General features: G+C 47.0%; 1 protein-coding gene across 7 annotated transcripts in view; it reads left to right on the forward strand.

The window, feature by feature from the left end:
* The window catches only part of LOC144091025 (zinc finger FYVE domain-containing protein 16-like), a 63,603-nt gene extending 61,313 nt beyond the window's left edge, over positions 1 to 2,290 (forward strand). For 3 of the 7 annotated variants that reach the window (XM_077622999.1, XM_077623003.1, XM_077623004.1), the window contains one exon: positions 1,611 to 2,290. In XM_077622999.1, coding sequence (XP_077479125.1) covers positions 1,611 to 1,772 — 162 coding nt within the window. In that variant the 3' untranslated portion in view covers positions 1,773 to 2,290. The remainder of the gene's footprint in view (positions 1 to 1,610) is intronic. The other 4 variants (XR_013305583.1, XM_077623002.1, XM_077623005.1 and 1 more) reach the window with 4 other exon arrangements.
* Positions 2,291 to 11,103: the final 8,813 nt, after the last annotated feature.

The raw sequence follows: 11,103 nt of genomic DNA on the forward strand, positions 1-11,103 counted from the left end.
TTGAGACCTCTATGCTAAAGCAAGAACAATATTTTCAAAATAAAATAACAGATAAGGAAATGCATTTACTTTTTGGGGGATTTCGTAACTTGGATCTTTTTCGGACCTCGAGTCACTCATTTGCATATAAAAAAATCATAACCTGAAAGTTTCGTACCATTCGTAAGTAGAGGTATGACTGTATTGTTCTTATTGTTGACTTTAGTTTTATTCATTTATTTAGTTTTTGCACTAGTATTGGTCAACAGAAATTTGTTGTTCTGAAGGATTTTGCACAGATGATAGTAATGGTAATAGAGGATATTTTTCCATTTTTCTGGTTGAAAATTCAAATGACATTTTGGTTTACTTTTTTATGTAGTAAAGAAAATTGTATTGAGTATTTTTTTGAGTATAATATTGAGTTAATTCTTTTTAATTCTGTAAATACTAGTACTGTGCCTCTTCAAATCCGAATATAGTGATATAGCTTTAATATTGCCCAACTCTATAACACAATTTTATTTAACTTTTCACTTTCAACTTTAGGATGCACCGCCTGAAAGGGCGCCGTCTCAGTTGCAGGTGTATTTTCTGTTTTTTGCCCATAGATAAGACGCTTCGGTCCAATGGACGCTAGCATGACACTATGCAAGCCTATGTTTTGCTAGCATATGTTTTGCTAGCGTATGTTTTGCTAGCGTATGTTATGCTAGCATATGTTATGCTAGCATATGTTATGCTAGCGTATGTTATGCTAGCATATGTTATGCTCTTGTGTTTTTTTAAAGGCAGCATGAGCAAAACTAAGTTTGGAGTCTATTGAGGTAAAAACTACTCACTTTAATGGAACTTAAAAGAGTTAAACTACAAAACCGTCAAACTCCTCACCTTCTATATCTGATATAAAGAGTTTGGTCAAGCAGGCGAGTTTGTCGTCCAACATGCTATGCTCCATCTCACTGTCAAAGTCAGAGTTGGCGCCGGGGTATTCCGGGAACTTGATGCCAGCTTTGGTGAAAAATCGAACAACAGTGCTGGCCAACACTTGAGTCCAGGCATCCACAATCCATTGACATATTGTCACGTAACTCACCCGATGCTGCCTGCTGGTCTTTGTATAATTATGTATACCATCGGACATCCATTGCTCCCAAGCCGTTCGCAACGCTGTTTTGAATGCTCAGTTTATGGCAATGCCCAGGGGTTGTAGTTCCTTCGCCAAGCCTCCATTAATGACGGCAAGCTCGGACTTCATATGCCGGACTTGCCGGATGTCCACATCTTCACTATATAAATATAGCTCTTCAGCAAGAAAAACACCCAGACAATCAAGCGGTCAGCTTCATAGAGCGACATCTACAGAATCTTGAATTTAGTGCATGGAAAAGGCGCACCGACTGATTGCGCGCCCCGACCACTTTTGTGAAAACTTTTAAGTGCGCCCTTTAGGAGTTAAAATACGGGAATTTTGTATGGAGCAATACATTTGATGTGGTGAGGCTGATCTGGGCCTTGGGCCACCAGTTTGACACCTGGGCCCTGTTCCAAAGCAACAGTATTATTGTCCAAAAACAATGTCAAAATTTCGATTGACGAGCAAATTTTGCTTTGGTTATCTTTGAACCTAGGACCTTAGGAACTACCAGTACAGCCTGCCGTCTGTAAAGGGTTTGACCATCCACATGGAAATGGGACACAACTACATCGATATCCCAAAAAGTAGTTTCAATGAGGTGAGTAAGAACCTGCTTTGCCTGCTTCCTCCAGAGGGCGCTACCTGCTTAGAGTAGGGTTGGCTAAGTCATCCATTGTGGTGGCGAGCCAAAATTTTATTACTTGGGATATTTTGACATCCTGATGGTCGAGTGGTTAGTGTGTCGGGCTCACAATCCTGAGATCGAGGGTCTTGCACATGTTTTTCCGGGAACTGTTTTTTTTGTTTTGTTTTTAAACCAGAAACATGCATGGTAGGCTGGTTGAACACTCTAAATTGCCCAGCTATTGGCTGGCCTCCAATTCAGGGTGTCCCCCACCTGGTCCCCATAGTAGTTGGCTGGGATAGGCTCCAACCCTAACCCCCAAGACCCTCGTCGAGTAGAAATATTATACATTTTAATATCTTTTTCCAACAAATAATCTTTGGCCCGTTTAAAAAAAAGAAACATTACAGGAGAAAATCTTACTTTTTGAACTATCCATGATATTCAGATAGAGTGGGGCAAATAAGTATTTAGTCAAACACCCTTTGTTGGCAATAACAGAGGCCAAATGTTTTCTGTAACTCTTTACAAGCTTTTCACACACTGTTGTTGGTATTTTTGCCCATTCCTCCATGCAAATCTCCTCTCGAGCAGTGATGTTTAGGGGCTGTCGTTGGGCAACACTTTCAACTCCCTCCACAGATTTTCTATAGGGTTGAGATCTGGAGAATGGCTCGTCCACTCCAGGAACTTGAAATGCTTCTTACGAAGCCACTCCTTTGTTGCCCTGGCTGTGTGTTTGGGATCATTGTCATGCTGAAGGACCAAGCCACGTCTCATCTTCAATGTCCATGCTGATAGAAGGAGATTTTCACTCAAAATCTCTCGATACATGGCCCCATTCATTATTTCCTTTACACAGATCAGTCATCCTGGTCCCTTTTCGGAAAACAGCCCCAAAGCATGATGTTTCAACCCCCATGCTTCACAATGGGTATGGTGTTCTTCAGATGCAATTCAGTATTCTTTCTCCCCCAAACACGCGAACCTGTGTTTCTACCAAAAAGTTCTATTTTGGTTTCATCTGACCATAACACATAATCCCAGTCCACTTCTGGATTATCCAAAAACTCTCTAGCGAACCGCAGACAGGCCTGGATGTGTACTGTCTTCAGCAGGGGGACACGTCTGGTAGTGCAGGATTTGACTCCCTGGTGGCGCATTGTGCTACTGATAGTAGTCTTTGTTACTGTGGTCCCAGCTCTCTGTAGGTCATTCACTAGGTCCCCCCCGTGTGGTTCTGGGATTTTTGGTCACCGTTCTTGTTATCATTTTGACGCCACAGGGTGAGATCTTGCATGGAGCCCCAGATCGAGGGAGATTATCAGTGGTCTTGTATGTCTTCCATGTTCTAATAATTGCTCCCACAGTTGATTTCTTTACACCAAGCATTTTACCTATTGCAGATTCAGTTTTACCATCCTGGTCCAGGTCTTCAATTTAGTCTCTGGTGTCCTTCGACAGCTCTTTGGTCTTGGCCATAGTGGAGTTTGGAGTGTGAGAGACTGAAGTTGTGGACGGGTGTCGTTTATACCGATAAGGCGTTAAAATGGATGCTATTAATACAGGTAACGAGTGGAGACCTCGTTGGAAGTTAGACCTCGTAGACAGCCAGGAATCTTGCTTGTTTGTAGGTGACCAAATACTTATTCTCCACTCTAATTTGGAAATAAATTCTTTAAAATCAAACGATGTGATTTTCTTTTTTTTCCACATTCTGTCTCAATGTTGAGGTTTACCCATGTTGACAATTACACAGGCCTCTTTAATCAATTATAAGTAGGAGAATTTGCACAATTGGTGGTTGACTAAATACTTATTTTCCCCACACCCATTCATTAGAGAGTGTCTCTGAACCTGTGGTGGTTAGAATACCTGGAGTGAGAGGAATTTAGCCCGAACCCGACCCGAAACTCGGCTCGGCTCCGAAAATGTCAATTATTATTTCCGAGTCTGGTCGGGCCGGGCCGGGCTTCTCTCTCTCGCTGAAAAAAAAGTATACATAAACGCTGTCTTAAAAAAATATGTTTATTAAAAAGTATACTAAAATGATGAGTGGATTCTAAAATCAAGAATACTTAATTTAATTGCATTTGTAGCCGCAGGATGCTCTGCCATGTCATTTGAACGCCGCCCTCTTAGTATTCGTTCCCTCTGCAAGTCGCATTTATGTTGACTTGGAGCAAGAAATTAAGGAAGAGAGAGAGCGAGAGACATAGAGAGAGACGTAGAGAGAGAGAGACGTAGAGAGAGAGTGAGAGAGACGTAGAGAGAGAGCGAGAGAGACGTAGAGAGAGTGAGAGACGTAGAGAGAGCGAGAGAGACGTAGAGAGAGCGAGAGAGACGTAGAGAAAGAGAGACGTAGATAGAGAGAGACGTAGAGAGAGAGACGTAGAGAGAGAGAGACGTAGAGAGAGAGACGTAGAGAGAGAGAGAGAGAGACTTAGAAAGAGACGTAGAGAGCGAGAGAGACGTAGAGAGCGAGAGAGACGTAGAGAGCGAGAGAGACGTAGAGAGCGTGAGAGACGTAGAGAGCAAGAGAGACGTAGAGAGAGAGCGAGAGAGACATAGATAGAGAGAGAGACGTAGAGAGAGAGACGTAGAGAGAGAGACGTAGAGAGAGAGACGTAGAGAGAGAGAGACGTAGAGAGAGAGACGTAGAAAGAGAGACGTGGAGAGAGCGAGAGAGACGTAGATAGAGAGAAAGACGTAGAGAGAGAGAGACATAGAGAGAGAGAGACGTAGAGAGAGAGACATAGAGAGAGAGACGTAGAAAGAGAGAGACGTAGAGAGAGCGAGAGAGACATAGAGAGAGCGAGAGAGACGTAAAGAGAGCGAGAGAGACGTAGAGAGAGAGACGTAGAAAGAGAGACGTAGAGAGAGAGCGAGAGAGACATAGAGAGAGCGAGAGAGACGTAAAGAGAGCGAGAGAGACGTAGAGAGAGCGAGAGAGACGTAGAGAGAGAGCGAGAGACGTAGAGAGCGAGAGAGACATAGAGAGAGAGATGTAGAGAGAGAGCGAAAGAGACGTAGAGAGAGACGTAGAGAGAGAGCGAGAGAGACGTAGAGAGCGAGAGAGACATAGAGAGAGAGCGAGAGAGACATAGAGAGAGAGCGAGAGAGAGAGAGATGTAGAGAGAGAGCAAAAAAGACGTAGAGAGAGACGTAGAGAGAGAGCGAGAGAGACGTAGAAAGAGAGCGAGAGAGACGTAGAGAGAGAGCGAGAGAGACGTAGAGAGAGAGCAAGAGAGATGTAGAAAGAGAGCGAGAGAGACGTAGAAAGAGAGCGAGAGAGACGTAGAGAGAGAGCGAGAGAGACGTAGAGAGAGCAAGAAAGACGTAGAAAGAAAGCGAGAGAGATGTAGAAAGAGAGCGAGAGACTTAGAGAGAGAGCGAGAGACGTAGAGAGAGAGACAGAGAGACGTAGAGAGACAGCGAGAGAAACAGAGAGACGTAGAGAGAGAGCGAGAGAGACGTAGAGAGAGCAAGAGATACGTAGAGAGAGAGAGACACGTAGAGAGAGAGCGAGAGACACGTAGAGAGAGATGTAGAGAGCGAGAGAGACAGAGAGAGAGACGTAGAGAGAGAGACGTAGAGAGAGAGACGTAGAGAGAGAGACGTAGAGAGAGAGAGATGTAGAGAGAGAGAGAGACGTAGTGAGAGACGTAGAGAGAGAGACGTAGAGAGTCATAGAGAGAGAGCAAGAGAGACGTAGAGAGAGAGAGACATAGAGAGAGAGACGTAGAGAGAGATGTAGAGAGAGAGAGAGACGTAGTGAGGGAGACGTAGAGAGAGAGACGTAGAGAGAGTCATAGAGAGAGACGTAGAGAGAGAGAGACATAGAGAGAGAGACGTATAGAGAGAGCGAGAGAGACGTAGAGAGAGAGAGACATAGAGAGAGCGAGAGAGACGTAGAGAGAGAGAGAGAAACAGAGAGAGAGAGACGTAGAAAGAGTGAGAGAGAAGTGTAGAGAGAGACGTAGAGAGAGAGACGTAGAGAGAGAGAGACGTAGAGAGAGAGAGAGACGTAGAAAGAGTGAGAGAGAAGTAGAGGGAGAGAGACGTAGAGAGAGACGTATAGAGAGAGCGAGAGAGAGACGTAGAGAGAGCGCGAGAGACGTAGAGAGAGATTGAGAGACGTAGCGAGAGCGAGAGAGACGTAGAAAGAGAGCGAGAGAGACGTAGAGAGAGAGAGACCTAGAGAGAGAGTGAGAGACATAGAGAGAGAGACATAGAAAAAGAGACGTAGAGAGTGAGAGAGACATAGAGAGAGAGAGACGTATAGAGAGAGTGAGAGAGACAGAGAGAGAGAGAGACGTATAGAGAGAGCAAGAGAGACGTAGAGAGAGAGCGACAGAGACGTAGAGAGAGTGAGAGAGACAGACAGAGAGAGACGTATAGAGACAGAGACGTAGAGAGAGTGAGAGAGACATAGAGAGAGAGACGTATAGAGAGAGCGAGAGAAACGTAGAGAGAGAGCGACGTAGAGAGAGAGCGAGAGAGACGTAGAGGGAGAGCGAGAGAGACGTAGAGAGAGAGCGAGAGAGACGTAGAGGGAGAGCGAGAGAGACGTAGAGGGAGAGCGAGAGAGACGTAGAGGGTTAGCGAGAGAGACGTAGAGAGAGAGACGTAGAGAGAGAGACGTAGAGAGAGAGACGTAGAGAGAGAGAGACGTAGAGCGAGAGAGACGTAGAGCGAGAGAGACGTAGAGAGAGAGCGAAAGAGACGTAGAGAGAGACGTAGAGAGAGAGCGAGAGATGTAGAGAGAGAGAGAGACGTAGAGAGAGAGACGTAGTGAGAGAGACGTAGAGAGAGAGAGACGTAGTGAGAGAGACGTAGAGAGAGAGACGTAGTGAGAGAGACGTAGAGAGAGAGAGACGTAGAGAGAGAGCGAGAGACGTAGAGAGAGAGAGACGTAGAGAGAGCGAGAGACGTAGAGAGAGAGACGTAGAGAGAGAGAGACGTAGAGAGAGAGTGAGAGAGACGTAGAGAGAGAGAGAGACGTAGAGAGAGAGAGAGACGTAGAGAGAGAGAGAGACGTAGAGAGAGAGACGTAGAGAGAGAGATGTAGAGAGAGAGAGACGTAGTGAGAGACGTAGAGAGAGAGATGTAGAGAGTCATAGAGAGAGAGCAAGAGAGACGTGGAGAGAGAGAGACATAGAGAGAGAGCCGTAGAGAGAGAGATGTAGAGAGAGAGAGAGACTTTGTGAGGGAGACGTAGAGAGAGAGACGTAGAGCGAGTCATAGAGAGAGACGTAGAGAGAGAGAGACATAGAGAGAGAGACGTAAAGAGAGAGCGAGAGAGACGTAGAGAGAGAGAGACATAGAGAGAGCGAGAGAGACGTAGAGAGAGAGCGAGAAACAGAGAGAGAGAGACGTAGAGAAAGAGCGAGAGACGTAGAGAGAGAGAGACATAGAGAGAGCGAGAGAGACGTAGAGAGAGAGCGAGAAACAGAGAGAGAGAGACGTAGAGAAAGAGCGAGAGACGTAGAGAGAGAGCGAGAGACGTAGAGAGAGAGAGACGTAGAAAGAGTGAGAGTGGTGTAGAGAGAGACGTAGAGAGAGAGACGTAGAGAGAGAGAGACGTAGAGAGAGAGAGAGACGTAGAAAGAGTGAGAGAGAAGTAGAGGGAGAGAGGCGTAGAGAGAGACGTATAGAGAGAGCGAGAGAGAGACGTAGAGAGAGCGCGAGAGACGTAGAGAGAGATTGAGAGACGTAGAGAGAGCGAGAGAGACGTAGAAAGAGAGCGAGAGAGACGTAGAGAGAGAGAGACCTAGAGAGAGAGTGAGAGACATAGAGAGAGAGAGACATAGAGAGAGAGACATAGAGAAAGAGACGTAGAGAGTGAGAGAGACATAGAGAGAGAGACGTATAGAGAGAGCGAGAGAGACGTAGAGAGAGAGCGAGACACGTAGAGAGAGAGCGAGAGAGATGTAGAGACAGAGAGAGAGCGACAGAGACGTAGAGAGTGAGAGAGACATAGAGAGAGAGAGACGTATAGAGAGAGCAAGAGAGACGTATAGAGAGAGCAAGAGAGACGTAGAGAGAGAGAGCGACAGAGACGTAGAGTGAGAGAGACAGACAGAGAGAGACGTAGAGAGACGTATAGAGACAGAGACGTAGAGAGAGTGAGAGAGACATAGAGAGAGAGAGCGACAGAGACGTAGAGTGAGAGAGACAGACAGAGAGAGACGTATAGAGACAGAGACGTAGAGAGAGTGAGAGAGACATAGAGAGAGAGACGTATAGAGAGAGCGAGAGAAACGTAGAGAGAGAGAGCGAGAGAGACGTAGAGGGAGAGCGTGAGAGACGGAGAGAGAGAGCGAGAGAGACGTAGAGGGAGAGCGAGAGAGACGTAGAGGGTTAGCGAGAGAGACGTAGAGAGAGAGACGTAGAGAGAGAGACGTAGAGAGAGAGACGTAGAGAGAGAGACGTAGAGAGAGAGAGACGTAGAGAGAGAGAGACGTAGAGCGAGAGAGACGTAGAGCGAGAGAGACGTAGAGCGAGAGAGACGTAGAGAGAGAGCGAGAGAGACGTAGAAAGAGAGACGTAGAGAGAGGCATAAAGAGAGAGCGAGAGACATAGAGAGAGAGCGAGAGAGACGTAGAGAGAGTGAGAGAGACATAGAGAGAGAGACGTATAGAGAGAGCGAGAGAGACGTAGAGAGAGAGAGACACGTAGAGAGAGAGCGAGAGAGACGTAGAGAGAGAGCGACAGAGACAGAGAGTGAGACGTAGAGAGAGTGAGAGAGATGTAGAGAGAGAGAAAGAGACTTAGAGAGAGTGAGAGAGACGTAGAGAGAGAGAGCGACAGAGACGTAGAGAGAGTGAGAGAGACATATAGAGAGAGCAAGAGAAACGTAGCGAGAGTGAGAGAGACAGAGAGAGACATATAGAGAGAGCAAGAGAAACGTAGCGAGAGTGAGAGAGACAGAGAGAGACATATAGAGAGAGCAAGAGAAACGTAGCGAGAGTGAGAGAGACATAGAGAGAGAGAGACGTATAGAGAGAGCGAGAGAGAGTAGAGAGAGAGACGTAGAGGGAGAGCGAGAGAGACGTAGAGGGAGAGCGAGAGAGACGTAGAAGGAGAGCGAGAGAGACGTAGAGGGAGAGAGAGACGTAGAGAGAGTAGAGCGAGAGAGACGTAGAGGGAGAGCGAGAGAGACGTAGAGGGAGAGCGAGAGAGACGTAGAGGGAGAGCGAGAGAGACGTAGAGAGAGAGCAAGAGAGATGTAGAGAGAGAGACGTAGAGAGAGAGAGACGTAGAGAGAGAGAGACGTAGAGAGAGAGCGAGAGAGACGTAGAGGGAGAGAGAGACGTAGAGAGAGTAGAGAGAGAGAGACGTAGAGGGAGAGCGAGAGAGACGTAGAGGGAGAGCGAGAGAGACGTAGAGAGAGAGCAAGAGATGTAGAGAGAGAGACGTAGAGAGAGAGAGACGTAGAGAGAGAGCGAGAGAGACGTAGAGAGAGAGCAAGAGAGACGTAGAGAGAGAGCGAGAGAGACGTAGAGAGAGAGCGAGAAAGACGTAGAGAGAGAGCGAGAGATGTAGAGAGAGAGAGAGACGTAGTGAGAGAGACGTAGAGAGAGAGAGACGTAGAGAGAGAGCGAGAGACGTAGAGAGAGAGAGAGACGTAGATAGAGTGAGAGAGACGTAGAGAGAGAGAGACGTAGAGAGAGAGTGAGAGAGACGTAGAGAGAGAGTGAGAGAGACGTAGAGAGAGAGAGAGACGTAGAGAGAGAGAGAGACGTAGAGAGAGAGAGAGACGTAGAGAGAGAGAGAGAGACGTAGAGAGAGAGAGAGAGACGTAGAGAGAGAGAGAGACGTAGAGAGAGAGAGAGAGACGTAGAGAGAGAGCGAGACACGTAGAGAGAGAGCGAGAGAGAGAGAGAGACATAGAGAGAGAGAGAGACGTAGAGAGAGAGAGAGAGACATAGAGAGAGAGCGAGACACGTAGAGAGAGAGCGAGACACGTAGAGAGAGAGCGAGAGAGAGAGAGACAGAGAGAGAGAGACGTATAAAGAGAGCGAGAGACGTAGAGAGAGTGAGAGACGTAGAGAGTGAGAGAGACGTAGAGAGAGAGACGTAGAGAGAGAGAGACGTATAAAGAGAGAGAGAGACGTAGAGAGAGAGACGTATAAAGAGAGAGAGAGACGTAGAGAGAGAGCGAGAGAGACGAGAGATGTATAGAGAGAGCGAGAGAGACGTAGAGAGAGAGCGAGAGACGTAGAGAGAGAGAGAGAGACAGAGAGACGTAGAGAGAGAGCAAGAGAGACAGAGAGAGAGACGTAGAGAGAGAGACAGAGAGAGAGACAGAGAGAGAGACGTAGAGAGAGACGTAGAGAGAGACAGAGAGAGAGACAGAGAGAGAGACGTAGAGAGAGAGACGTAGAGAGAGAGCAAGAGAAACAAAGAGAGAGACGTAGAGAGAGAGCAAGAGATACATAGAGAGAGAGAGCGAGAGAGACGTAGAGAGCGAGAGACATAGAGAGAGAGCGAGAGAGACGTAGAGAGCGAGAGAGACATAGAGAGAGAGAGATGTAGAGAGAGAGCAAAAAAGACGTAGAGAGAGAGCGAGAGAGACGTAGAAAGAGAGCGAGAGAGACGTAGAGAGAGAGCGAGAGAGACGTAGAGAGAGAGCAAGAGAGACGTAGAAAGAGAGCGAGAGAGACGTAGAAAGAGAGCGAGAGAGACGTAGAGAGAGAGCGAGAGAGACGTAGAGAGAGAGCAAGAAAGACGTAGAAAGAGAGCGAGAGAGACGTAGAAAGAGAGCGAGAGACCTAGAGAGAGAGCGAGAGACGTAGAGAGAGAGACAGAGAGACGTAGAGAGAGAGCGAGAGAGACACGTAGAGAGAGAGCGAGAGACACGTAAAGAGAGATGTAGAGAGCGAGAGAGACGTAGAGAGAGAGAGAGACGTAGAGAGAGACGTAGAGAGAGAGATGTAGAGAGAGAGAGAGACGTAGTGAGAGAGACGTAGAGAGAGACGTAGAGAGAGCCGTAGAGAGAGAGAGACATAGAGAGAGAGACGTAGAGAGAGAGATGTAGAGAGAGAGACGTAGTGAGAGACGTAGAGAGAGTCATAGAGAGAGAGCAAGAGAGACGTAGAGAGAGACGTAGAGAGAGAGACATAGAGAGAGACGTATAGAGAGAGCGAGAGAGACGTAGAGAGAGAGACATAGAGCGAGCGAGAGAGACGTAGAGAGAGAGCGAGAAACAGAGAGAGAGAGACGTAGAGAAAGAGCGAGACGTAGAGAGAGAGCGAGAGACGTAGAGAGAGAGCGAGAGACGTAGAGAGAGAGAGACGTAGAAAGAGTGAGAGAGAAGTAGAGAGAGAGAGACGTAGAGAGAGAGAGACGTAGAGAG

The sequence above is a fragment of the Stigmatopora argus genome, chromosome 16 (genome assembly GCF_051989625.1).
Source record: "Stigmatopora argus isolate UIUO_Sarg chromosome 16, RoL_Sarg_1.0, whole genome shotgun sequence".
Taxonomy (NCBI): Eukaryota; Metazoa; Chordata; class Actinopteri; order Syngnathiformes; family Syngnathidae; genus Stigmatopora; species Stigmatopora argus.